At 52.4% G+C, this 27,257-nt stretch overlaps 2 protein-coding genes and 1 long non-coding RNA gene across 8 annotated transcripts; 1 reads left to right on the forward strand and 2 right to left on the reverse strand.

The window, feature by feature from the left end:
• Positions 1 to 1,683: 1,683 nt before the first annotated feature.
• Positions 1,684 to 3,970, reverse strand: GBX2 (gastrulation brain homeobox 2). Its single transcript, XM_027462178.3, has 2 exons — positions 3,318 to 3,970; positions 1,684 to 2,955 (listed from the first exon to the last, which is right to left on the reverse strand). Exons 1-2 carry the CDS (start codon positions 3,829 to 3,831, stop codon positions 2,432 to 2,434), a joined length of 1,038 nt encoding a protein of 345 aa, XP_027317979.2. The 5' UTR covers positions 3,832 to 3,970; the 3' UTR covers positions 1,684 to 2,431.
• A 7,259-nt stretch (positions 3,971 to 11,229) lies between these two features.
• ASB18 (ankyrin repeat and SOCS box containing 18) lies at positions 11,230 to 26,242 on the reverse strand. 6 transcript variants are annotated; one of them, XM_038182111.2, is made up of 7 exons: positions 26,008 to 26,242; positions 20,513 to 20,600; positions 19,836 to 20,094; positions 18,638 to 18,905; positions 13,242 to 13,764; positions 12,595 to 12,708; positions 11,230 to 11,666 (listed from the first exon to the last, which is right to left on the reverse strand). In XM_038182111.2, exons 2-7 carry the CDS (start codon positions 20,558 to 20,560, stop codon positions 11,481 to 11,483), a joined length of 1,398 nt encoding a protein of 465 aa, XP_038038039.2. In that variant the 5' UTR covers positions 20,561 to 20,600; positions 26,008 to 26,242; the 3' UTR covers positions 11,230 to 11,480. The 6 variants fall into 6 exon arrangements, with proteins under 6 accessions (XP_038038039.2, XP_071897309.1, XP_071897312.1 ...); XM_072041208.1 differs by lacking the exon at positions 26,008 to 26,242 and adding an exon at positions 22,342 to 22,550; XM_072041211.1 differs by lacking the exon at positions 20,513 to 20,600 and having other exon boundaries at positions 26,012 to 26,240.
• Positions 15,823 to 20,306, forward strand: LOC140002963 (uncharacterized). The gene is made up of 3 exons (XR_011810757.1): positions 15,823 to 16,092; positions 16,664 to 16,824; positions 18,317 to 20,306. It is a non-coding gene; the product is annotated as an uncharacterized lncRNA (long non-coding RNA).
• Positions 26,243 to 27,257: the final 1,015 nt, after the last annotated feature.

The following is a 27,257-nucleotide window of genomic DNA, read 5'->3' on the forward strand; positions in this document are numbered from 1 at the left end:
TGGGGGGATTTGGGGGGTTTCGGGGGGGATTTCCCCCCCTCTCCAAGCCAGGGCTGCTCGGAGCAGGCCAGTGCTCCTGCCGCGCTCCCCGAGCAGCGCAATTATTTGATCTGCAGATGTAAGAGGAATTTATTGTAACAACAAATATAGTGATGTCAAAACCCAACCTTGGATTAAAGCCGGCAGCCAAAGGGGAAGTGTATTAATTTCAAACAGCATCAGAGGCCAGTGCCTATTAGGACGAGCTATTCTTCAGACCCCCCCATCAGAATTAATCATTGGGAGTTAATTTGAAGCTCAGACAAGTTGCTGTTAATTTAGTGCAGGGAGGACGGGATGGAATAAAAAGCTGAGGTGCTGGCCGGGCCTCCTGGGTCTCATTAATCAGCGAGCTGAGACGGCCTGGCTTGATTACAATTTGCAAAAAAATTCATTAGAGCCTGGGCGATTGACAATTTTTCTCTCTGCCTGTGATCTGACTCATTAGGCAGCCAAATGAAAGCCATGATGATGGTGATGATGACAGCTATCAACCCCCTCGCTTGTTTATCTCCTTCTCCTCTGGCCCCGGCCCGGGGCTCCCCCCAGCCCCACTGCTGGGGGGCAAAGGGGACCCCAGCCCGCGGAGCAGACAACTTCCCTGCGCCTGGGGCAGGTGCCAGCTCCGCTAGCGAGGGCTGCTGGGCTTCCCCCAGCCCCTGGGGGGGGACACGGGGGTGAGGAGCAGCTGCTCCTCCCTAAAATGCCCCCCCTGCACCCGCGGGTGGGGGTAGAGTTGGGCTGCAGCTTGCCCAAGCCGGCCCCAGAAAGAAAAAAATATATATATATATAACAATACAACAATAATAATAAAAAACGAAATAAATTGAAAGGGAAAAAATACTATAAAAATAAAATCACCCACGAAGAGCGCTGCCCCACGCGTGTCCCCACCGCTTGCACCCGCGCGGAAAGGCAAGCTGCAATTAGTAATAATAAATTATAATGGTAACGAGGAGAATTAAAGCCGGAGGAGCGGGCAGGGGGGATGCTGAAGGGCCAGACCTGCCGCCAGTGCCCACGGCCCCGCGCGTCTGCGGCGGCTCCGTCCCGTTTTGGGGCCCCAAAGAGGGGAAAAAATTAAAATTAAAAAAAAATGGGAAAAATAAAAAAGCACAACTGAGCTAAATGATGTCAGTATCGGCACCAAGCGCTGCCTCCCCCCTGATCGGCTCACTGAGACCCCCCCCCCGACTCCCCCCCACTCTCCCTGCTCAATTTTACCATTTTAAAGCAAATTCAAGCTTTTTATTTCCCCCCACTCCCTCCATCCCTGCCCAGCCCCAACGGCTGCTGGAAGTGGGGCCAAAAAGGGGCAAAATCGGGCAAAGTGGGCAGCAGGGGTCCCCCCCCCAGCCCCCCCGACCCCCTCCGTTCACGGTGGCCGCAGCAAGGAAAAAATCAGATCAACGCCAAATTCGGGACCGAGCCGGCAGGGGAAGCGGAGGGCTTGGTGTTGTGTTTTTTTTTTTTGTCTTTTTGTTTCTTTGTCAGTTTTTATTCACAAGACTGAGTTTGCTTTTTAAATTTCATAACTTATAAGGAAATAAGCTACATTGAAATAAATTAAACACAATAGAGAAGATCGTGCTTTTTTTTTTTTTTTCCTTCTTCTTCCTTTCCCCCCTCCTCTCTTTCTCTCTCTGTTTTAAAACATGGCTCGGTAGAATCGGCAAACCAAATCGACAGAAAGCCAGGCAAAAAATATATTTAAAAACCCGTCACCCGGTGCCTGTCCCTCAGCCATCCGAAGTAAAACAAAACAACAGAAAAGGCATGAAACCAACCCCTCGGCTTCGTTTCGTTTCGCTCTCCTCTCTCTCTCTCCCTTGTTTTTTGTTTTTTTTTATTTTACCTTTCGCACCGCTAAGAAACAAAACCCCAAAGCTGGCTACGTGTGCGCTGCGGGTTTCGCTGGGGGGGGTTCTGCTGGCGAGGGGGGCACGGGTGAATTTGGGCTGGATCCAGCGGCGGTGGCGGCGGTGGCAGGGCTCTGCTCGCCCGGTCCCGTCGCAGCCGCGCCGCCGCAGCCGAGGCAGCACGACCGTGTATGTACAACGTGGGGCAGCACGGTAATAATAAATATCTGCGCGTCTCTCCCAGGGTTTGGTATTCCCGCTTCCCAAACAAAACAAAAAAAAAATTCAGTTTCAAAGCCTCTTCCCTCTGCGGGCTCTCAGGACGTGGAAAGTTTCGCTGCAAAGTTCGCTCGAGGCTGGGGTTTGCTGCGAGCTCGCGGAGGGCTTTTGCTGTCGTCAGGGGCTCGGGTTTTGCTTCTGTGTTTTTTTTTTTTTTTTTCCTCTTCTCTTTTCTTTTCGGCTGGGTCGCTGTCAAACCCCGGCTGGGAAACTTTTCCTCCAAACCCCGTGGCTCTGAGGGCAGGGGGGGGGGATCAGGGTCGGGCTTGCTCCAGCTGCTGGTGCTGACTCCTGATGGCAAACCTGCTGACGTGCACCGGGATGGGCACCACGATCTTAGGGTTTCGGGACGGCTCCCCCGTCTTGGAGTTGGCGTTGCCCGCCTTGACCCGTTTCCATTTGGCCCTCCTGTTCTGGAACCAGATTTTCACCTGCACCTCGCTGAGTTTGAGGGCGTGCGCGATCTGGGACCTCTCGGTCAGGGACAGGTACTTTTTGCAGTGAAACTCCTTCTCCAGCTCCAGCAGCTGCTCGCTGGTGAAGGCCGTTCGCCTCCTCCGGTTTTTGCCGGTGGACGTGGTGTTGTTGGAGTTGTTGGCGCTCTGGGGGTTCTCCTCCAGCGCGTTGCCAGAGTCCTCTTCCTTGTGAGCCGCCTGGCCGGGGATGTTGTCGTCGGAGCTGTAGTCTAGGTCGCTGTCCATGGAGAAACTTTCCTCCTTGCCCTTCGCGTCGTCCTCCCCCTTGGGGTCCTCCTTCCCCTGGCCCCGCAGAGCCCCAGCTGGAAGCGAAGCAGAGGGGGCAGAGGCCCTCGGTTAGCGGCTGGCCCCTTCCATCCCGCGCCCCACCACCTCGGAGGGGGGGATCTGGGGGTGGGGAGCGGGACACGGGATGGGGACCCCCGGGGATGCAGGCTGGGGACCCTCGGGGTTGGGGGCTGCAGGATGGGGACCCGTGGGGCTGCAGGATGGGAACCCTTGGGGTTTTGGGATGCAGGATGGGGGCTCCTGGCGATGAGGGCTGCGGACCCCCGGGGCTGGGGGCTGCAGGCTGGGGACCCCCGCCGCCCCTCGCCCCCCAGCCCGGCGCCGTCCGCCCCGTCGAGGCGTGCGGCTGCTCCCCTCGGGCCCCCCCCAAACTCACCGAGGGAAGCCTGGACGGCGTCGGCGGCCGGGAAGGGCAGCAGGGCGCCCCCGTCCTTGGCCAGGAAGGCTTTGCCGTCGTCGCCGCCGCCGTCGGGGGGCAAGCCGTCGGCTTTGTCGAAGTTGCCCGGGGGCGCGAACTTCCTGGCGGCCTCCTGGTGCTGCGGGGAGGCGGAGAAGGCTCCGGGCAGCGTGGCCATCAGGGTGGAGGTGAGGGCCATGCCCTGCGCCAGGCCGGAGCAGAAGCCGGAGGGCAGGCTGGGCAGCTGGTGGTGGTGCGGGTGCGCGGGGGGCAGCGGCGGCTGCAGGGCGCCCTGCGGCAGGGCGGGGGGGGGCGGCGGCGGCGGGGGCAGCACGACGGGCCGGTAGGGCACGAACATGGGGTAGCCGGTGTAGACGAAGTGCCCGGGGGCCGGCGGCGGGGGGCTGCCGATGAGCGAGTCGATGCTGAAGGCCGTGCTGCTCCCCAGCGGGCGCTGCATCATCATCAGCGAGGGCTGGAAAGCCGCGCTCATGCCGGAGCAGCCGCCGCCTTCCTCCTCCTCCTCCTCCTCCTCCTCCTCCTCCTCCTCCTCTTGGTCGTTCCTCGTCCTCAGCGCCGCGCAGCGCCCACGCGTGGGGCACAGCCGGGGCGGAGCGGGGCCGCTCCCCGCAGCCGCCGCCGCCGCCGCCGCCGCAGCCCGCACATGGGGGCCCGGCCGCCCCCCGCGCCCCCCGCCGCCCCCCGCCGCTCCCCGCCGCCGCGCTGCCTCTGCCCGCCCGCGCCGCCCGCGCCCATTCACATTTTGCCCGGTGGGAACCCGCACCGCACCACGTGCCCGCCGCCGCCAACGCCCATTGGGCAGGGAGGCGCGAGGGGCGGGGCTTAGCCGCCTCCGGACACGCCCCCTCGCTACGAGGCCACGCCCCCTCCCTCCCTCCCTCCCGCCCCCCCCCCCCGGCCCACGCGTGGGGGGCGCCCCCCCCGTGGGGGCCCCGCGGGCGCGGCGTGGGACGGGGCCCGGCAGCCGCCCCCCGGCTGAGCGCCCGCTGCACCATCCTTTTTAACCAAGTTATTCTGTCTTTTTTTTAACCTTTTTATTATTTCTTTAAAAAAATTATTATTTTTAAACTATTTTACTATTTTTTTAAATTGTTCTTTAACTCTTTCCTGATTTTTTCAACTTTTTATAACTACTTTACGTTTTTTTTAACTCATTCTTAGTTTTAACTCTTATTTTTAAATTACTTTATTTTTATTTTAACTACTTTATTATTATCATAACTACTTTATTATTATTATAACTCTTTATTATTATTTTAACTGTTTTATTATTTTTTTGAAAAACTATCCTATTATTAACAACTCTTTTTCTTATTGCTCCCAGCTTTTCTATTATTTTCTAACTTTTTTCCTTCTTACTATCAACTCCTTTCTCATTTCTTAACCTATTTTATCCTTTAACTATTTTACCACTTAACCATTTCATTTCTTAGCTATTTTATTATTAAACAATTTATTTTATTATTTAAACAATTTTATTATTTTTTAAACCAATCCATTATTGTTTTAAACTATTTTACTGTTTTTTTAACCATTCCATTATTTTTTAAACTATTTTAGTCTTTTTAACTATTCCATTATTACACTTTATTATTTCTTTAAACTACTTTATTATTCCTTAAACTACTTTATTATTTTTTTAAACCACTTTATTATTTTTTAAAGTACTTTATTATTTTTTTTAAACTACTTTATTATTTTTTAAACTATTTTATTCACGCTTTTCTCTCCCTCTCCTTTTTTTTTTTTTTTTTTTTTTTTTTTTTTCCCCAATCTGAAAAGCCCCCAAATAGGCTCCATGTGGTTCTGGGTAAAGTCAGCCCCTGGCTTGGCTTTGAAATTGCTTCTGCAATTATGTAAAAGAGCCATTCAGCATCACGGCGGAATTAAAAGCGAGCGAGGCTGCTCCCTTTTCTCCGGCGAGCCTCTCATGTTGGCCGGCTCAAAGCCTTTCCAACACGACGTCTTTGCTGAGGACAAAAGGCGGAACAAAAAAAAAAAAAAAAAAAAAAAAAAGAAAAAGAAAAAAAAAAAGAGGGGAGAAAAAAAAAAAGCCCCCAAACTTGTAAATTGAACGTCAAGGGAACTTTACACAATTTCAAAGGCCATAAATAATGATAAAGGGACCAGGCGAAGAGGCAAACCCAGGCAATTAATGGAGGTTCCCAAGCAAAGATCAAGTGGTTTGGAAAATAAAATTAAATGAAAAAAAAAAAAAAAAGTAAAGAAAGAAAAAGAGCTAAAAAAAGAAAGAAAAAAGGAGGGGGCTGCCCAGGGTGGGCCCCCTCCTCCGGGACAACGGCACCGGCGGCCCCTTGGGGCTGGTTTTGGGGTGCCCTTGGGAGCGTAGGGCTGGGGAGAGAAGAAGTGGGGGCCAAATCCTGCCCCGTGGTGCTGGTGGCACATGGGGTGAGGGGGGCACGCAGGGAAAAGTGGGAGCATGTGGGGTGTGGGGGGCACACAGGGGTTGGGGAGCACGTGTGCCAATGGGGTCATGCATGTGGGGTGAGGGTTGGGGCGCCTTTTGCCCCCCAGCGCCCTCCTGCCCAGCTCCTGGCTGCGTTTTTTGGGCCCTGGCACCAAAACTTTGTCACTTCTGGGCCTGGTGGTGGCTTCACTGCCCGGTCAGGCATGGCTTTTGGGGTGCTGAGCTCCCCTCGATGCCTCGAGCAGTTCCAACCCCAAGTGTCCCACCTCCACGTGTCCCATCCACGCACCACAGAGGCCACTTTGAGCGCATCTTTGACCTCCATGGGCACAAGCGGGGCTGGTGCCCACCAGTTTTCCCCCACCCCATGACCCACCAGACGTTGGGGCTGACCCCAAAGCCGTGCTTGCTCCCCGTGGTCCTGAGCCCACCCTACAGCGCGGTGGGGATCCTGCTCTCCATCCCCCCAAAATGGGGAAACCCCTTCTCCATCCCCCAGCGTCCAGAGCGGGCTCTGAAAGCTTGGGGAGAAGCAAATCTGTGCTGGCAAGTCATCGTTTCAACAGAAAATTTAAAAACAGAATTAAAAAAAATAAAAAATAAAGTCTTTTTTTATTTTTTTTTCAGGAAACAGCCTCGGATGGAGGATCTGGGAGATAATTAGGCACGGTAATGTGCCGGGGCATGGCGATGTGTACCAACACCCAGCTCCTGCAGCTGTTTTTTATTGTCAGCCCTCTTCAAAATTTGCCCACAAACAAGTGCCTTTGCAAGACGGGCGTATTATTTCGGGCGAGAATAGGCTTTTGTTCGGCACATAATTAGCTGATTTTTCTCCGCTGCAGAAACGCCGGCGATCGCTGGCTGTCGGAGCAGCAACCGGAGCGTGGTCGTGCCTGGGAAGTGGGGCAGGGGGGACCCTCGGTGGCCCCCACGGCTGGGCCCACGCAGCAGGGGCCTTTCTGGGGGTCCGAGAGTGGGCACAGGGTGGGAAGGGGCGTTTTGGGGACCCCCCGGCACGGAGGTGATGCTTGGAGAGGGTCCCGCACCACCTGGGGGCCAGGCGGCCCCTGGGGGGGGTTGGTCCCCAAAAGCCTTCTCGCCAAGGGGTAGGGGGTCATGCTTTAAACAGGAGGATTTTGGGAGGGGCTCCCACTCCAGCTGCTGCCCGGACAGGGGGAAGAGGCTGTGAAGTACATAAAAAGAGGGATTTTTCCCCCAAAAAAGAGCCAGCACAGGGAGGAGAAGGAGCTTTCTGCAGCAAGTAACCGTGGGCGCAGTGGAGGGGGAAACGCATCAGGGGGAGCTTGGGCCCCTTTGTGGGGGGGGTTCAGTGGTCAGGACCCCCCTGGTGTGGTCAGGACGCCCCCGGTGAGGTTAGGACCCCCACCCCATGTGCTGTGGGTTTTTTTTGGGGTGCATGGGGTCAGCTCCATCCTCCCATGGGGGCTGCAGGTGGGGCAGGGCGGTCCCGGTGGCTTTATCAGGGTCTTTTAGAGCCCCCCCCGAGGTGACTCCTGCGAGACCCTCCCCCTCCCCCGGGGAAATGTTTAATTACACGGGAAATGTGGAAAAAAAAAAAAAATCCCTTTTCGCAGGGAGCCTCTGGGCTGGGGAGGGCGGGCAGGGCTGCGGCGGGAGGGGGGCGCGGGGCGCGGGATGCCCCACGCGTGCCCGTGGGGGGCTCCCCGGGAAGCCGCCCCCCCGTCCCTCCGCCCCCTCGCTTTGCAGGCGGGGAGGGAAGCCCTCGGTCGCTTAATCCCATTAAACTCCCTCGCAGGTTCCCGTTTGAACTCATTTCGGGCTGGGAAAGGCGCAAGGCGCTGATTTTTTTAAATTATTATTATTTTTTTGGTGGTGATGCGTTTGTATTTCATTTTTTCCTTTTTTTTTTTTTTTTTTTTTTTTAAGGGCGTGTGTTTATTTATTTATTTATTTATTGGTATGTGGTTTTATTTTATCTATCTATTTATTTATTTCTATTTTCTTTTTCTTTTTTTTTTTTTTTTTTTTTTAACAAACTTGAAGGCGCCGCCCGGCGCTCCCCCTCCCCGGGATGCTCGCTGTGGGAAGAGGATGCTAAAAGGAGGAAAACGCCGCCGTGCCCCGCTTTTTCTTGCTTAAAAAAGAAAGAGACCCGGCTCCGGTAACCCCGCTTAACAGCCCGAAATTCGTTCGGATGAGGAGCTGCGGGTTTTTTTTTTTTTATTGCTTTTCTTCTCAATTTCTACGTGTTCCGATATCCGGAGCCAAAATATTTGAGGAGCTCCGAAGGGGACCTCGGCGAAGCGCGGCGGTGCGGAGGGCTCCTCTCTAGCGGTGCCAACCCGCACCCACACGCACACAGATCGCCGCTTTTCGGGCGCCGTAGCGCAGAAACCTGCCGGTTTAAAACCCCGAATAAAAGTCTAAAATATTCCCGGGTCAGGGGGGCACCGTCTCATTAAAACCACCGCGGTCCTGAAACTGCACTGCAGACATTAAAGTGCAGTATTTTTCAATTAGAGCTGACGAATTCAATCAAAATTCCATAGATTAGGATGAAATGAGGCATGGGTCATTTACAGGGGAATTTAATTGCAGAGCCATTAGACAAATAGTATATTTGCCATTCTCACATTATCCATCATTTTAGACATCAATAGAAGGAGCAGCATCTTTACTAATACAGCAGCACTTCCCAATCTCTGCCTGTAAACACTCCCTTTCCCCATAGCTCCTGATTATATCTGATTTCATTTAAAGCCATGGGGGATTATAAATGTTCGTGCAATCAGGTTCATTAGGACTTCAAAAACCTCATTTCTGGTTTGGATTGCTTTGCGGATCGCCCGCCTCGCTGCAGCGTGCGCGGTGCCTCCGCTTCTCAAATCAAACGCCGCTTCATTACCGGGGCAGCTCGGGGCTTGATTAACCCCCCCTCCTCGTCCCCCCGACCCCACGCGTGTCCCCCCCACCCCACGGGACCCCAAAACCCGTCCCCACCCGACCCCGAGACCCGGAGCCCCCCAGGACCCCGCGCACCCCCCCCGCAGCCGAGCGTGGGAAACCCACTCGGGACCTCCCCACCCGTGGGAAACGATCGCGGAGCCGCCCCACGGGGGGTGCAGGGAGGGAAAACCCCGGCCCCGCCGCCGGGAGAGAAGGTCCCTGATGCTTTCCCCTAATAGCAGCTCAGTATTAAGCGAGTCCCATAAACCACGCGCGTCCAGAAAGACCTCGGGAAAAAAATACAAAAAAAAAAAAAAATTAAAAATAATAATAAAGAAAAAAAAATAATAAAACCCCTCCCGGAAAGCCTTCATTTCACCCAAATGCCTCGTGTGCGCAGCGCTGCGTTAGCTGCCTCAGTAATTTAATTGGAATGAAACGTGAAAAATGTGTCATTTTTGAAGAATTTATGCATCGCTTCCTGGAAATCTCATTGTCTTAACTAGCAGCCTACTGCGTTCTGTTTAGCAGTCATAATCGCGTTTTTATGCGTCTCCGTATTACAAGTTAATGTGACCTCCTGTCTTTGGCTGCCGAAAAAAAAAAATAAAAAAAGATGAGCCCTTCCCATAACATCTGCATCAAAACAGGGCGCCTTTCCCCAACTTGCCAACTCTTCGCGGGGCCCGGAGCATCCCACCCCAGCGGCAGGACGGGAAAAAAAAAAGGAAATAAACCCCCCAGAAAGCAAACAAACAAAAAAATCAAAAACCAAAACTATCTTCCCTATTATTATTATTATTTTTTTTCCAGGTAGAGTGGATGTCTTACTTTTTTTTTTTAACATATACATATTATTTTTCTTTTTTTAAATTTTATATTTTATTATTTTTCTTTTTAATTTAATTTATTATTTTATTTCATTTCATTTTTTAATTTCATTTATTTTATTTTATTTTATTTTATTTTATTTTATTTTATTTTATTTTATTTTATTTTATTTTATTTTATTTTATTTTATCTTATTGTTTCATTTTACTTTATCACATTTTATTTTATTCTTTTATTTCCGTGTTTATCTTCTTACTTTATTCTGCGTATTTATTTATTTTTATTTTTATTTTTCATTTATCCCCCGCCCCCTCGCAGCCCGGTGCCGGTGCGCGGCGCCGTGCCCAGCGCGCCCCCTGCGGGCCGCGGGGAGCCGCGCACCCGGCGCCGCGGACACGCGTGGGGACCGCAGCCCCTACCCCACGCGTGTCCTCCCCGACCCCACGCGTGCTGGGGTTTCTTTAAGGTTTCCCCCACTTTTTTTCTTTTTTTTAATTATTTTTTCCCCTATTTTTTTCTTTATTTTTTCTTCTTTTTTCTTTTCTTTTCCTTTTTTTTTTTTTCTTTTTCTTTTTTTTTTTCTTTTTCTTTTTTTCTCCTCCTTTTGATGTGGATTTGTTTTCCCCCAGCTGCAGGAAAGCGAGCCCAGGTCATGTTTTTTGGGGGAGGCTGCGGGCACCTGGTGGGACTCTATCTCCATGCAAAGTCGCCCCGTAGGGATGCAAAACGTGCCGCTCTTCCCGCACAAAAGATGAAAGCCTCATCAGAGGCACCAAAATTGAGGTTTAGCCAGGACCGGTGTGCTGTAAATCCCTTCCAAGGAAGGGACTGACACAAAACGGCGAGGTGAAGCTGCCACCGAAGCGGTGGGGTGCTGGGTCTCGGTGTGGGGGCACCGAGCAGCCCAGGAGGGCGAGGGAAGCGCAGCAGGTGGAAAGTCGGGGAAGAATTTCCTTGCCCTCCCCATCTCCCTGCTGCCTGCTCCAGCTGTGGGTACCAGGGCTGAATAACCCACAGGTGAGTAGAGGAGGGGTGTGCCGACCACACGACAAGGCTGCATTTCCTTCCCTTTTTAATTTTTATTTATTTATTTATTTATTTATTTTACTAGGGAGTATAATTAAGCAGCGGAGCAATTTGGCGAGCGCCGTGGCAGAGCTGCGAACAGGAGGCCAGCTGCTCTTCCAAGGGGCACATGCGCACGCTCGCTTTGGCACCACAGAAATTAATTTGGGGAGCCAGGGGGCTGGGAAAGCAAATCCTCTCTGCTCCAGGTGCCTTTCACCAAGCAAAATCAAGCCCCAGCTCCCCCGGGCTGTGCTCCCTGGGTGCAGGTGCGATGGGCACAGGGGTGCCGTGGTGAAATTGGGGCAAGAAATGGCCAGCCCTGGCTCAGTGGCTGGTACACCAACAGCAGCCTGCGAGGTTTCAGCTGATTTTGGTCAGTTTTATGGTCTGTGTTAAGCTCCTGGGTAAAGCATCCTGCTGGTGGCCTCTGTGCTGCACCTGTAGTGGCAATGCCACTTGTCCTGGTCCCAGGGGGAGCCCACCCAGAGGGGTGTGAGGCCCCCGGCGGCTGGTTTTAGTGGTCTGCTGCTTGTGCTTGCCTCTGCACACCTGAGGAGCCCTGCCGCTTCGTGAGAGCCTTCGTAATGAATATTATTCATATCCGCAGCGTACTGGTAGCAGCTACTAATCATTTTATTACTCTTTATAATCTATTTAAAGCACAATTAGAAAAAAAATCTATACAAAGTTACAGCTCGAAGCACATTTTAGTTACGTTATAAATCCCTGGGAAACAACAATCTATCATGAAAACAGTCGCTCCTTAGCCTGGCTGACAGAAATGGATGCTGCTGCAATACACCACGGGAGGATGAGTTAAGGGAGGGATGCTCGGCGGAGCTCGGCTGGCGTCTCTCAGCCCTTCAAAACACGACTCCTTCGGGCTCCAGCAGCAGGTAGTCGTGCAAGGGCTTGGGCACAGGCAGCAGGGGGATCAGGCAGTGGCATTTGTTGCCAAACTTTTTCCGAATGGCGAAGCGGCACAGGTGTTGCAGGCACCGGACTGTGCCTGACAGCCGGAAAAAGGACTCGTAGAATAACCGGTGTTGCTGCAAAGAGGGAGGCAGAGAAAAAAATAAGCATTTTTTTTTTTTTTTAATGTTTTATCCAGTTAAGCCAAGCAAGCCAGAGCTGGAGATCGAAGGGGAGGAGGTAAGAAATCCGTCGTTTGCCCATGGCTTAGGGGTCTGTACGCTGCTACAGCTCCCTGCGTGGGGAGGACGGGGATGGTTTTGTGTCCTCCACCAGCAGCAGCAGCGCTGCAGAGAGCTGTAGAGCTTTGCTTTTGCTTGACCCGCTCGTTTCTCAGATGGGAACCACGAAGGCAGAAGGCAGAAACAGGCTGTGCAGCCTCAGCCTTTCCCAGCTCAGAATAAAATCATTTCTCACGCCCCCCAGAACATACTGAGGTGTATTACGCGCATTTCGGCAGCGTCCCTCTCGCAGACAGGCTACCCAAATTGCTGCAGGGGCAAGACGGGGATCTGAGTTAACTCAGCAGTGGGGTGGCCCTACTTGTTGCATGGCTGGGGACAGCTCTCAAGTTTTCTAAAACCAAGAAGAGCTGAGCAGGGTGCTGTAGGGCAGCGGTCTGCCTCTTGGTTTTCCAGACATTTGTGTTGTGTTTTTTCTCAGACCAGTGGTGGTTTGGGGGCTGAGGGAGTTACAGTGGTGCAAAGCTGCTGAGATGATGCAGGAGTGCTGTGTTGAGGTGGACTTTAACCATTAGATTAGAACTAGCTTTATTTTTTAATTTTTTAATTATTATTTTTTCCCACTCAAGCTTTGCGTGTTTTAATTTCTGTCCTGGAACCTCTTTGTTCTGGATTGTCTGACCACCTGGGAGTTGCCCACTCATGATGGCATTTCAGTTTTCCTCAGAGAAGGAATTTATAGCATCACCCCTAGATCAGGAGACCATCCCAGGACCCCCATTTCGGTGCCATGAGGTCAAAACCCCAGCCACACCATTCTCACCTGCATCACCTCCTCCGGCACAACCTCGGCCCACTTCTCGGAGATGGGGATTTGCGAGTAGGAGTTGATGAGGACTTCGATGATCTCTGGCACGGCTGCGCAGGACTTGAGCACCTAGTGGTGGGCAAAGAAGCAGGCTTTGTCTGGATGCGGCACTTGCTTCTCATTTACATTTTTGGCTTGTGTGTGAGAAGCCGGGATAATATTTTCTTTATTGTTGGGTGTAAAATCAATGAGACGCAGACTCATTGACTAACCGGACTGCGCTGATGGCTGGTGTGCCAAGGCTGTGACATTAGGATGTGAGGCCTCAAGATGCACCAGGGGAAGCTTAGATTGGGCGTTAGGAAGAACTAGGGATGGAGAGGGAGGTGGTGGAGTCCCCATCCCTGGAGGTGGTTAGGATGTGTGTGGACGTGGCACTGAGGGACGTGGCTTGGCGATGGGACTCACTTGTGATCTTAAGGGTCTTTCCCAACCTAAGTGATTCTGATAGGCAGGAAAAACCCTAATTTCTAATTTCTACCCTTTGTGCCATCACCATCCTCATCCCACCCTTGACCCCCTGTCTGCATCCACCCACCCCTCACCCTCACCAACCCCAACCCCCCCAGTGTCATTGACCCACCCCGTCACTCCGGGGGTACCTTGGCGAATGCGGGGGGCCATATCTTTTGCGACCCATGGTTGAGCAGCAGCTGCACGGCCCGGTGTGGCCTGCGCTCCCTGCGGAGGGCCGCGGCCTGCAGCGCGCAGCCCAACGGCGAGAGCCCGTCGTAGTCGATGGCGTTGACATCGGCCCCGCGCCGCAGCAGGAACCGCGCCAGGGCGGCGTTGGCGGCCCCACACGCCTTGTGCAGGGGGCTCCGGTGCCCCTCGTCCCGGGCGTCCAGGTCGGCGCCGTGGGCGGCCAGCAGCCGGCAGAGCCGCAGGAGGTCGTCGTCGTCGCCACCACTGGTGGTGGTGGTGGTGGTGGGCGCGTGGCTGCAGAGGACGCCCATGGCCGTCTCCTCCCGGGCGCTGCGGGCATCCACCCGCGCGCCGTGCCGCAGGTAGAGGTGGGCATGGTCGTAGAGGCCGTGCCTCGCCGCCACGTGCAGCGCCGTCTCGCCGGCCTCCTCGCTGGGCAGGTCGACGGCAGCCCCGTGTCTCAGCAGCAGCTTGGCGCACCTGCGGGGTGATGGAGCAGGAATAACTCCAAGATAAGCAACCCTCAGCAGTCAGGAGTGGGGAGGCAGGTTCAGGGGGGCGTGAGACCTGTAAAATGTTTTGAGCACGCACATTTCCCTCCCAGGGAGGTGGGAAGAGCAGTCCTCCCCCAGGTAGCATCAGCAGCAGGGAGGCAAGCAGCCTTCAGGAAGCTCTGGCCAGCTTTATTCTCCTCTAAAACACTTCTCGTTCTGCTCAGGGGTCTTCCAGGGCCCCCAGTGGGGATCTGCACAGGTGGGGGAGCAAAATGAGGGGGAGCAGTATGGGAGCAGAGCCCTGAACTCTTCCTATGGCAGGAGGAATGGGGAGGAAGAGGAGCCCCGGGGAGGAAGAAGGGTGTGAGGGAAGTACTCGTTCTGCCTGGCCCAGATGAGTGGTAACTTATGTGGGGAAGATAGTAATAATAGTAAAAATATTGATTAGAGTGATAATATTGATAATAGTGATAATAACTTGGCTTTGAGGCTGAGTGTACAAGGTTTGGTTTTGAGGCTGCAGCGTGTATGAGAATCTGGTGCTCGATATTTTCTGCCCACCGTTCCTTCACTGACGTTTGAGACTGTTCACCTAAAATAGCTGTTCTCCAAACTGAGACATTGCAAAAAACATTGCCTGGCAATGCAGGTGATGAGCTCAGGGGCTGGTCATCGTGCATACTTGTCTCTGTTGTGTTTTGTAAATGACTGAATTTGCCCAAAAGCTGTTGCACGTACTTTACAATTCCCCTTTCACTCTAAAATGTGCAGAATCCCTTTTCAAGTAATGGCTTGTCTCACTCTCTCTCTCTTTTTTTTTTTTTTTTTTTTTTTTTTTTTGGCTCTTGCAATCTGCTGATGGTCAGTAAGACTTTGTTTTTGCTGGAGCAAATCACACCTTGATTACCAGTCTTGCCTGTTCTTGACGGCGAGGAATTTGTAACCCTAATTATAACGACTCTCCTGGGACCTCTCTGGGTTGCCTTAATGCTAACACCGTGTCCAGCTCTGACATCCTAAAATAACGTACTCTGGGTGAGCCAGTTAACGGCTCTGCAGGGAAAAAACATGGGAAAAAAATATTTCTGACTTGGGTGCAAAATATGTAGCATCCTTGGTGTGGGGAAAGGGGACAGTGGGGAAAAGCTGTGCTGCAGGGGCCACATCCCACGGAGCAGGTGGGAATTGCAAGGAGCTAAACTCCTCTCCACAGCCCAAATATTCATCTGGAAAGATTGTTGTGGAATCCCCTCCTGGGAAAAAGTGCTACTTTTGCAGATCAGCGACTCTTTTTCGTTATCGATGGCTTCATCTCATCCAACCTCCTGGAGGAAGCCCAAGTTGTTTTATTCTGAATTTTCCCCTGGATGCTCCTCCCTCAGCACAGAAGGGAAGGGTGGTGAGGGGCTATAAATAAGGGGTGATCTCCTCTGGAAATCGTGGGCCCCTGTGAGGGGCACGCGCCTCCTGTTTCAATGTATGGGGCAAAAGCAGGTGCTGCTTAGCGGCCTGCCTGGGGCCATGGAGAGGGGAGATGCCATTCATGTTTGCTGGCTATATGCTCTTATTTTAGCCTCTAATCTCTGCTGCTGAACTCATACTTTCTAACACTTTGCCAGCATTTCTGGCTGCTTGTTTTTTTATTTTATTTTATTTTATTTTATTTTATTTTATTTTATTTTATTTTATTTTATTTTATTTTATTTTATTTACGCTGCGTTGTTCACCATAGAGGCAGACTAAACTCCCATTGCATCAGGCTCAGTTAAACTTGCTGCTTTCTGGGGCTCCTCCATACCCCGTTTTTCCAGGAATATTGCAAGAACCATGGCTTCAGTTCAGCAAGACTTAAAGCAAAGGAAACTGATTCCTTTTCCACCCATCCTGGGACCATCTCTGGGCAGGCAGGGCAGGTGGCCAGCATCAGCGATACTCATGCAGTGAGCCCTTAGGAGATACACTCAATGTACATCAGCTGTGCCTAATTTTGGCTAATTTCTGCTCCCTTCCAACCACTTCCTAACACAGTGGCAGGGGTCGGGTAACACACCTGGATGTCTCACCACTCGTGAAAGCCACTTGTGCTCAAATAGACGCAGATTTGTACTAACTGCTGTTACCACAGCTCACCTTGCACTTGGTTCCTGGGGCGACTCGGGCGTTCAAGTAGGAGAAAGGATTTGGGTTTTATTTTCCTTCTTCACCAGCCAATAGCGCAGATGCCAGTGCTGCGGGTGCTCTCCAAAGAGCTCCTTTTTGCTTCCAACATCCACGCCTGCGGAGTGGCTCCTTTTCTCCTTCCCCAAAGCTCAAGGTGGGTCCTGTCCCCCTGCCAGCAGGCATGAGGACTGTGATCCCCAGGACCTGGGCGTGCTGTCCTTGTGTACCATGCCCACTTTTGGTCTCCTTCCTTCCCACTTGACACCCGACAGACAGACGGCTTTCCTTTGTGGGACCAAACTCCAAAAGCAGCAGCCCTAAGTGCTCTGAGTTTTGTATTCTAAATGGAGCAGAGCACTCGCTTTAGCACTAGATGATGCTAAATGCTGCCTTTTAAAACCCACGGTCCTTTTTATTTATTTTATTTTATTTAATTTGTGGTAATGCCTCCTACACAAAGCCAAACTGGACAGCCAAAGAGCCTCTGTGGTTTGGAAGCTCCGGTGTCCCGGTGGCGTTCCCCTTCTAGTTGCAGCCGACTCTGCCATCCTTTTTGCCAGGGGTGCCACGATGGGAGCTGGGGGCTATGTCCTGTGCCCCCCACCAAGTCCCCCACATCTTCCTGCTGCCCCACCACGAGCTGAGGCTCTTCCTCTCCCCCTCAATCATTTTTATTGTAATTTTTTTGGGGTGCCAATAAAGGCACTCTCCTTTAATCATCCCAGCTTTAGAGGGAAACGAGAGAGAGCCTGGGAGAGAGTGCAGTGAATTTAGAGACTCATCTTACCCCACCATGTTAATTATCTCTGCTGTAAAAAAGAGGTCAAGGAGAGGAACTCTACTAAATAGGACGACGTTGGCATGAACAGCTCCTAAAGTGAAGAAGGTAAGACTGAACTTTACTGGAACTTTTTTTTTTAAATCTCTTCAAAAAGCTCCTAGATTAAAGCTCTGATATCCTTTTTGTTGAAATCTCATGGATTCTGAAGCTCAAATGGCTGGAAGGAAGCCCAGATAATTTTTTTTATCCCAGTCACTGAGAGGCTCAAAGGTTTTAAGTCCTGCCCCCATGGTGAATTGCCGAGTATATGGGAATACAGAAGAACCCGGCACATAGGTGTTCTGGCCATTGTTATCAAGAGGGAGAAAAATAAAATAGCTCTCTATGTAGGTCAATGACCTGCTCTTTATTGTCAGTAAAAAATTAAGGATGACCTAAAATCTACTACTTAAAAAAAAAAAAAAATAGGCAGGGTAAAGTAGTCTCCCCCTAATCAAAGAGGAAATGTTTGTGTTACCTAAAGCTTGACCTCCTCAGTCTCTAACTTTAGCAAAGTCTTTGCAATTGAAAAGCAGTGGTCGAAACCTCAAAACCTGTCTGAAATGTCTATTAATTTTTGATCTTTCAAGGGAGTTGGCTTAGTTATTGTAGAAGCCCCCGTAGCGCTGGGTAGCGTAGTTAAGGGTCTCTCAGCATTTCCATTATAAAGCCCCAATATTCAAGGGCTTATAACTCAGCTGTTTCCACGCCGTATCGCCCCGGTCCCTGTGCTGCCGTTTGCTGGCTCACCTGCCATCCCCCTCCACCGTTACGGGGGAAATAACATCCCGACTGGTGACGATGGGATGCTCCCAGCACTTCATCCGAGCCAGACAGTGCCTGTCCAGCCTCTCGGACCTCTGTGGGGTGAGGGGATGGTTTCTGAGCCCTCTCCTCCTTTTCCCCAGGGGTTAGAGTAAGTCTGGGGCTCTTCAAATACCCCCCAAGGCTGATGCCACGGTTGGGAGACCATCGGCTCATGCTCCACATTTTAATTCAAGCGATCCGTGTTGTGCACGCCGGCACAGCCCTCGCCACGTCGAGGATGCGTTTGATTAACACCGGGATTTGGGCTGAGCAGTTAATGCCATTTGCTGTCTTGCAGAGGCTCTTATTTGTGCGATGGGTTTGAGATATTTATGTCTGAAAACCTTTTCCTCTCCGGCTGCCTTTCTCTCGCAGAGCTCCTGCTTGAACAGATATCTGACATCTGGCCCACAATACGTGGGATCTGTAGTGGGAACCTTGCCTTCAACACCTACTTCTATTTAAGCTCGCCGCCTGCCTAAAGGGGAGAGGTTTGAAGCCAGGGTGGCTTTTCACTGAAGCTGGCAGGCAATGAAATTCGCTACAGCCCTAAGCAGTTTCATCAGGATATCAAGGGGCCGAGCTCTTTTTAAAATCCCGATTCCCTGGGCCTAATGATTCAGGCACTTAAAGTCCTACTGGGCTGAAACTAGACACAGGCGCGCGCGCACAAAGCCCACGGCGAGGGCAAACACGCGTATTTTTAAAGGCAACGTTTACGCCTGTGTCTGAAGTGCTGGCACCGCTGCAGGTGAACGGGAGCAGATGCACGGGGTGATATAAACTGAGGTGGCCTGAGATGAGCCAAGGTAAACCCACAGAGCACAAGAGCGAAGCCCTCTCCCAGTGCTGTGAGCATCCCTGTGCCAGCTCGGACGCTGCTGGCAGCAGTGAGGAAGGACGCCCTGAAGCAGGAGCTAGAATTTCAGCTGTGCTGAGCCAGGAGGAGAGGCAAGAGCTTTGCAGGGTGGCTTTGCAGGGACCATGGCACGGTGCTGGCATTGCATGTGGGGATGCACGGCGGGGTGTTTATTTTGGGGTGAAACGGGACGGGACGGGGACCTCTCCTTACCCCAAGGAGCCGCGGGTGGTGCAGAGGTGCAGCGGGGCCAGCCCCTCGTCGCTCTGCAGGTTGGGGTCCGCCTTGTGCTCCAGCAGCAGCTCCACGCAGTCCGTGTGCCCCCCCCGGCAGGCTTCGTGCAGGGGCGTGTGGCCCCCCGGGGCCAGGTTGGGGTCGGCGCGTCGCAGCAGGAGGTGACGCAGGCAGGCGGTGTGGCCATGGCTGGCGGCGATGCACAGCGGGGTGCTCAGCTCCTGCTTGTACTCCAGGGACCACAGCCCTGCAGGGACGAGGGAGAGGGGTTGAATGCACCAGGGATGGCACAGAGGGGTGCTCGTAGGGGTTTGCAGCAGGGAGATGGGACACGGGGAGGTTTTATGGCCCCTGTGTTGGGAGCGCACACTGGGGTTGGCCAGGTCCTTATGTGAATGAAAGATCTGAATGCACCACGTTTTCCTTTTTTAAAAACCTCTCTAGAAACCTTTTGTTTTGGAAAATGTGGTTAAGGTCGGTGGCTGCTCCAAGCGCTGTTTGCAAGAGGCAGCAAACCTTGCCTGGAGAGTGCACATCAATAGTATTGGTGTACCAATACCATTGGTACCTTGGGTACCCCCATTCCCGCAGGTATTTAGGGGATGTGTGGACGTGGAACTGGGGGACATGGCTTAGTGATGGGGCTCAGTGGGTCAGGCTGATGGTTGGACATGGTGATCACTCTAGGTGATGCTGTATTTCTACAAGGCACCAGTGCTTCCTCCTGACAGGTACACTAATGCCCTACCCACCATAAGCTCCAGATGGGACCCCATTTGCAGGCTCCACTCCTTTCCCCTTGCCTAAAAAGCAGCCCATGGATTTCCCACCTGCAGCAGGGCAGGAAGAGCTGTGCCAGCACCCCATTGCTGCCAAACAGGACCAAGGGGATCTTTCCGAGCCACCACGCGAAGAATCTGGCTGTAAGCCTGCTTGCAAGCATGCCTTAAGCTGTGGGCCGCCCCATCCCAGCATGGGAGAGGTGGATGGCCCTGCCCCTCTGGTGGGTTAGTATGTGCAGAAGAGAAGCAAGCAAAGGAAGCACCAAGCATTTTTGGGTGTAGATCTTTAGCCAGGAACAGCCAGCCAGGAGCTGGCTGCACCAGGGCAGTGCCTCTCCCGCTGAGGTTAGTCAATGCCGGGGTTTTCTCCAGACTGGCCTTTAAATAAAAGGTACCTGAGAGTCCGTAAGATGACTGGCTTTTCACCTGCCACTCCATCTCGTTTTTACTGATCTCAAACACCAGGTTGACGTCCTCATAGTATCTGTCGGTCAGCACCTCCAGGCTTTTCAGGTCTCCGTTGACCAGGGCCGTGTAGTACTTGTTGGCCAGAGACCTCAGCGGGTGCTCCGAATCCAGTTTGGGAGAAATCTGCACCTTTTCTCTCACCGGTCCTGGCAGCTCATCCATTCCAGTGCTCCCCCTGTACGAGTCCTAGCCAAGAGAGCGGAGGGGCTTTTATAGTTCATTGTTTCCATTGTCCTGTCCTCATTGTCTAATTATAATCCCGTTAAGGCTCTATTGTTGTTGTATTTATAACGCCAGAGGGGTCAGATGATAATGGATACTTGATACAATGAGGGTCAGATGTGCACAGAGCTGTGTTGTGTCAGCACCTCTTTGATTAAATCGCTGTTTTAATTGCAGGCAGCAGCTTGGGACATGCGTGTTTAGGCTGGGAGGGAAACTTGACCTATCACTTAGTGGGGGGAAATTGAAATTTCACCAGCTTCTGTCTGCCCAATCCCATATAAACTTGTCCATGTGCCCCTGAGTGCTGTGAAAGAGTTAGAGAAACTGAGAAATTGCTTTTACTCTAAGATTATGTATATATTTTTTCTGCTTTCCTTACCTGCTTGCAACCTTGCTGCATGGAAAGACTGCAAGGAAGGCATCCCATTCGTGAGCAGCTCCGTGCAGCCTGGCACGCTGGCGTCTTACTGCAAGGATGCAAAGCACTTGGCAAAGGCCAGCGAGGTAAAAACCTCCTGGGGCTTTGGCCAGCAAGCTGCTTTTCCCGGCAGAGCCTTGTATAGCAGGCAGAAAGCGCCCGGCCTCTGCTGCCATTTAAGCACGGGGCAGGTGCCGGGGTGGCGGCGAGCCCCCAAGGAGGGGCTCGTGGCTCAAGGTCACCCGAGAAGTCCATGATGGTGACAATTATAGAGCTGGCATCCCGTGAGCCGCTGCTGTACAGCTTCAGCATCATGCTCCAGGCACGGGGGGACAGTAGGGTGGTGCTCTGGGCTGGTGTAGCCTCAAAACCCCATCACCTCCCCTTTTTTTTTTTTTTTTTTTTTTTTTTTTTTTTTTTTTTTTTAAATTTAATTTTATTCTTTTGGGCACATGTTGCTATTCCTCTACCTTTTCTTTTTCGCTCCACTCACCCTTCAGGCCCTGACCGACCAGCAGCATGGTTTCGGTCTGAAGAAGGACCCGTTGTTATCCCCTGGGGTCCCTCAGCTGCAGCAGGAGGAGGTTTGCCCCTCACCTCTCCCCTCCACCCGTTAGCAGCCACGCCATCATATTTTGGCAGTGCCACGGAGGAAGCCTGGCTTCACGTGCCCCTGCTCTCACTGCCTTCCCGAGGGCATTGCCTTCCCCAGCCTGCTATATTTAGCACTAGGTTAAATACTACTTCTAGTGTAGTCAATATTATATTTAGCCCGGACCTCCTTGGACGTGGGCTAATTTTGCAAGGGGTGTGCACGAGATACTACGCTGCCATCGGGAGTGTGTTGAAATCTCCACGACCCCTCCTGGCGAGCATCTATTTGCACTCACGCCTTGGGTCACGGCGATGACAGATTCAACATCATTTCTGGCAGGGGGGTTAAAAACAGCTGGGGGGAGAGAATTGGGTAGCTGGGACACCTGAGATCACCTTATGAGTAGGGGGTGGCTCGATGCAGCAGGGATGGCCCGGCCAGCATCGGGCCCCCAGCAGTGGGGAGCCCAAGGATGCTCACTCCATTAGCAGTAGCCTTGCAATCATTAATCTCTAGCACGGGGTAGTATCTTAACCTTCTTCCCGAATACGAATGTTTGCAGAGTACACCTCATTTAACAAAACATTAAGCATTTTACTTCCTCAGATCAAGTGTATCTATTAATAATGACTTAAATTGTCTGCGCCGGCTTCGCATTATGAGGAAAGCTCATTCCTGTCACATGAAGGAGCACAATATGCAAAACCAAAATGACTAAAGTGAGAGCTTGTTTCCCAAGTTATCGCCCTAAGCTGCCACATAACAACTTAGTCGTAACACTGCGGAGACTTCAGACCCTGCTAACTTGTTCTGTCGACCCTGAAGGTTCAAAAACCAGGAACTGGCTGCCTTAAAAATCGTCAGGGTCCGGATGTGCACGTGCCGAGAGCCCTGCCTGCTCCTGGCATTCCTGCCGTGATTTAAAGCTGCCCTCCGGGAGCGGAAAATGGCATTACGTATTATTATTTTTTTTACCCTTTCCAGCAAAATTTCAAGCGCGTGTGTGCGAAGCAGCCCCTGACATAGCTCTGCCTCCGCCAGACACAGACTGAAGCCCACGATGGATTTAAAGCTCTCCCCCTCCCACCCAACCCCTAAAAAAAATAGGAAAACCATCTGTCGGGGGGAAAAGAAAGCTTCCAAGCTCCCCGCGATGGGTCCAAGGCTGCGCCCCCCAGGTGCTGTCCCAGCCTACCTTTTGGGGCTGGTGGTGTGAGGGCGGCTCTGCCCGCTCCCTGCCAGCCTGCCCCGCTCCCTGCCAGCCTGCCCTGGGTGCCGGCATCCTCCGCTTGTCCCACAGGACCCGCTGCTGCCTGCCACGGACACAACCTGCCAGGCAGATGTCACCACCTTCATATCCCCTGCGCTCCTCGCCCCCATGTGACAGCGCAGCTCCGGTGGCCCCCTGCCACCACCTTGCCACGGGCAGGGGGATGAACCCCCCCCCAGGGCAGGGGGAGCAGCTTTGCTGCAAAAACAGCATCCCGGGGAAAGATGTGCCCTCCAGGAGGCTGCATTGATTTTGTCCGGGGGTTATTGGAAATGAGATAATATTTAAATAGTGCTGAAGCATTCTCCTTTAAGAGCTCTATATAATATGGTCAGGTATTCTGCGCTATAGCAGCCCCGCTATCTCAAAAACAAATAACTCGATTCAATAATAACAATAAAAAACCTTTCTCTAACCACATAACATTGCACCCTTATTTATTTTTTTTTTTTTAAGGTTGTCAATTAACTTGTAGACAGGAGTAAAAACCCGCAGCCATTAGCTGCACTAAAAATACCAAGTGCCGGCTTCCCCTGTCCCCCCAGCTGCCCTCCCCGCTGAAGAAACGCGGCTGTGTTAATCACCACGTGCGAATCTGATCCTGGTGTGCATCCTGTTTTAAGGGGAGTCACATTTCCACGGGGTGGTGGTGGCAAGGGGGCGGCCAGGGGAGCGCTACCAATTATTTAACCCCTCAGCAATGCGGCCGTGAAATGTCACGCCGAGCGCCAGCACGGCAAACGACATCAAACTGACCTTCCGTCACACGGCCCCGGCACCGCAGCGGGTAATGGCATTTGCTAATTAGCAGGCGCATGGCAGTCTCATCCCCCTTCCCGGCAGCGGCGAGGTCTCGTGCTAGCCAGGCTGGGTTATTTGTGGGATCACCTCGGGGGGGATGGCTGGAGCACGGGAAAGGTCGTGGGTCCCCCCTGGCCGTGCGTCTGTGCTGGGTGAAGCTGTGGGTGGAGGGCTGTGGGGTGGGCTGGCAGCGAGGGAAGGGGTTTTGGTGTTGCTAAAGCCATGTTTTGCTGCGTTTTGCTTCGCCAAGGAGCAGGCTGCATGTTGCTGCATGAGGCATTTTGGAGGCAGAGCCCTGGGCAGGTGCAGCTGCGGGCCCTCCCCGTGTGGTTTTGCTCCCGAGCTGGAGCAGCTTTTGCCACCTGAAGGCGTAAAGCATTTGAGGAGGGAAGGTATTTAGAGATCTGAAAGTGTGTTTCCCGAGTGCGCCCTAACGAGAAAGTTAAGGGGATAATTGCTTGCCCTCTGGGACACAAGAACAAACTCAACTATCCCTTTCTGGACGTATGCATTTCTGGGGGATTGATTTATTCCTGACCAGTGGACACATCTGAACTTCACTTGACAGCATTAATTAGTGGGGACTCATCCCGATTCATTACGGAGACGACCTCTCCTTGGCACAGCTGTGCTTTAACGAGAGGGCCATCTGGTTTGCTCGCTGGTCCCTGCCCCTCACTCACCGGCTACGGGCAGAAAACACCACCTTGGAAAATTACGGGTTGCCGAAACATCGGGATGAGGCAGCGGGTTTGTGGGGCCGGCCGTGGCATCTGGCCATCCATCAGGGCAAGCTGTCAGCAAGGTGCTGGAGTGGAGATGTCCCAGCTTGGCAGTTCTTCATCGTGTGGGGTGTGCTGCATCTCCTGGATGGGGCTAACAGAGCCCTCATTGTGCCCCCAAAAAGCATCGCCCTACCAGCTCCTCGCTGGAGATGTCTGAGGGCACCGCGGATTAGAGCAAGGACAGGGACAACTTACCCCAGCTTTGTGCAGAGTGCAGGGATGCTGGCTTCAAAGGGCTCGCTTGCTGTCTATCACTTGTCAAACCCTCCCATCTAGTCGCTGCTCCAATTGCTCATCAGGCGAGGGCAGGATCGTGCCCAGCCCTTAAACCTGTGTCAGCCCCGCAGGGGCTTGGCCGATTACAGCAGCCTGAATGGCTCAGGCCCAGATGGGCTTGTGCTCTTCAACTCATCGCTCTTGGTGCTCTTCCTCTCCTCTCATTCCTTTCTCCTTATCCTCCATCCTTTATCTTTCTGGAGTGCGATCGTGATTAATTTTTACTTAGAAAGCTCGCGTCCCGCTCCATTAAATAGCCCTCGGGTGGGCAGGCTCGGCGGCTGCTCCTCGCTTTCCAGGATGAATCGGGACACCAGGAGCTGGGGCAAATGAGGATGTGCCTGGGGCTGAACAACGGCACCCCTGGTTCTCTTCTGTAAGGGTTTGTGGCCTCAAGCATGGATGAAAACACTGCTGGAGGCAGCTGAAGGGGCCAGAGGCAACCCAAGCTGTTTGGCCCGCTAAACATCCCTTACCTTGCTGCTGCTCCCCTGGGGACAAACAGCCTTGGCTCATGCCTCTGTTCCTCCCTGGTGCCTGTGTGTTCTGGATTTTACCCTTTACCCACCAAATAAATACTTGTTCACTTATTAGTGGGAAAACCTGAGGGTGAGAAGTCTCTGTTCGGTACTGCAGCCACGGCGTCCAGCTGGAGGAAGCCCCCTGCTTTGAAGAGCACAGCCCCACGGACACCGGGAGTGTGCAAAGAGCCCTAAATCCTAAATGATCTGGGGGATCTTATGCAGCTTGTTATCTTAGGCATGTGCCTTTTTTTTTTTTTTTGAATCCCAGCAAGAAATAATCCTCTTTTCCTGGCCAGAATAGAAATGGCTTGATGCCATGAGGAAAAATAAAAGGAAGCTCTACCTGGTGCTGTGATGATTTGCAAGGCTAGTGAGAGACTACACAAGGCGTTTTCAAATAGACTCCGATATTTTCAGTGCTTAAAGAGGACCAACTACGTGCCACCTTTTTTGAAGTCCTGATTTACAATGGGCCCAGGCTGAGTGCATTATAATTTGCTGCGAGAAGTTCCAAAGTCACAGTACTTTCAATAATGAGGAGAGAAACCCTAATATGATGAGACTTTTTGTATTGTGTTTAATGAAAAGCTAAAAATGTGCTAATTTGTAAGTCCTGTTGTGGTAGTGGCATCAGAAGCTTTTGAAATGCATTACTGACTTAGGAAGTATTAAGAAAAAATGACATTTTGCTACTAGCAGAAAAGTCAATTATAACATTTCCACACTTTAGAAAATTGCTGATGCAGGATGGGAGTTAATAGAACAGTCAGTTTCACTTTGTATTACAGGATTTGGGGGGTTTTGCTGAGAAATGTCTTTTTTTTTTTCCTCTTTTTTTTTTTTTAAATTCCAATGGCAACTTAAACAATAAACCATTACAAGAACCCTGTGGCTGGGTCTGGTCCCTGGCTGGGGTGTGCTGCGGGTGGAGGCATTGCCTTGTGTTGAGCCCCCAGTCTGGGCTGAGCCCAGCACCATGCCCCTTTGGGGTGGGAGCACCACAGGCTGCCCAGAACCGGGGTAAATCACCCTAAATAAAGACGCGAGCAGCATTTTGTGCATGGCCTGATGCCATCCTGGTGGCAGAAGAGCACATGCCAAACCCGCCGGGTCCCCCGCGGTCTATCCCCGGCTCCTTGCAGAAGAGCCATGTTAATTTATTTAAAAGCATTTAAACCAAGAAACTGAAAAGCAGCTGTCCTTACCCACCGTGCTCCTGAAGGAGCCTTTCCTATTTCCATGAGAAGAAAATATTTCCTGAACTTCTGGAGGCCGGAGGCTCGCGGAGGCTCACAGGGATTGCCAGAAAGCTTCGGCGATGGATGCAGAAGTCCCCACACCGGAGGAGCCGGCAGCAGCACTCCCAACAACCCTGTCTCTAAATCAGCCTACCAAGGAAAAACAGCTCATGTGGAGTTGGCAGGGAGCAAGGACAAGTGTTGGCACTGCTTTTAACAGGAGTTGCAGCGCCTGATTAGAGGGCTTTGGCCATAGCGGCACAGCCCGAGCGCTTGACATAAGCCAGGGATCTAATAATACCCGAGGCGCATTGTGAGAGCGTGACTTCACGTCGTCTGCTGCCTTTTTACCCAGCGAGGGACTTTTTTTAGGGGCTGAAAGCTCGCTGCCAGGCCAGAACCCCTGCTGGGGACAGTCAGACATGGGACGTGCTGGTGAGGACAGTGCTGGGTCTGCAGGAGCCCAGAGGCTGTGGATCAGCGTGGAGGTGGCGGGCAGCACCTCAGGCCCCTGGGTACTGTGGGCAGCTGGGCTCTCCTGGGGAGTTTTACTTGTATGAGCAAATGGTTTTAAAGGAATTATCTAGGAGAAGAGACTGTTTGAAGGCCAGGGGTGTCAAAAATATATAAGCCTTGTAACTCTGAAAAGACAGCTGTGCTCAGTTTGGGGCTACAGGAAGGCTGTGGAGATGCTCGGCACATGTGGGGAAGGGCGAAGACACTGGGGAGGGCCTGGAAATGAGGCTGTGAGGGGTGGCTGAGGGATCCAGGGTTGCTTGTTTTGGGGACAGGGAGGCCGAGGGGAGGCCTTGCAGCTACTTAGAGGAGTCTGTGGTCTGATGGTGCCCGTCTTGTCCCTCAGGTGATGCAGGGACATGGCCTCAAGTGGTGCCAGGGGAGGTTTAGGTTGGGCATTAGGAAGAATTTGTTCGTGGAGAGGGAGGTCAGGCACTGGAAGGGGCTGCTCAGGGAGGTGGCGGAGTCCCCGTCCCCGGGGGTTATTTAAGAGACATGAGGAGGTGGCACTGAGGGACGTGGCTTGCTGGTGGGACTTGGTGGGCCAGGCTGATAGATGAACTTGGTGATCCTGAAAGCCTTTTCCAACCCTGATAATTCCATGATTCTGTGACCGTTTACAATTTACTTGTGCACATTGGCTCACGTGAGGTTTTCAGTACGAACAAGGATTTCCTATGAAGTCCCAACCCTGAGAATGA

Source organism: Anas platyrhynchos, chromosome 7 (genome assembly GCF_047663525.1).
Source record: "Anas platyrhynchos isolate ZD024472 breed Pekin duck chromosome 7, IASCAAS_PekinDuck_T2T, whole genome shotgun sequence".
Lineage (NCBI taxonomy): Eukaryota > Metazoa > Chordata > Aves > Anseriformes > Anatidae > Anas > Anas platyrhynchos.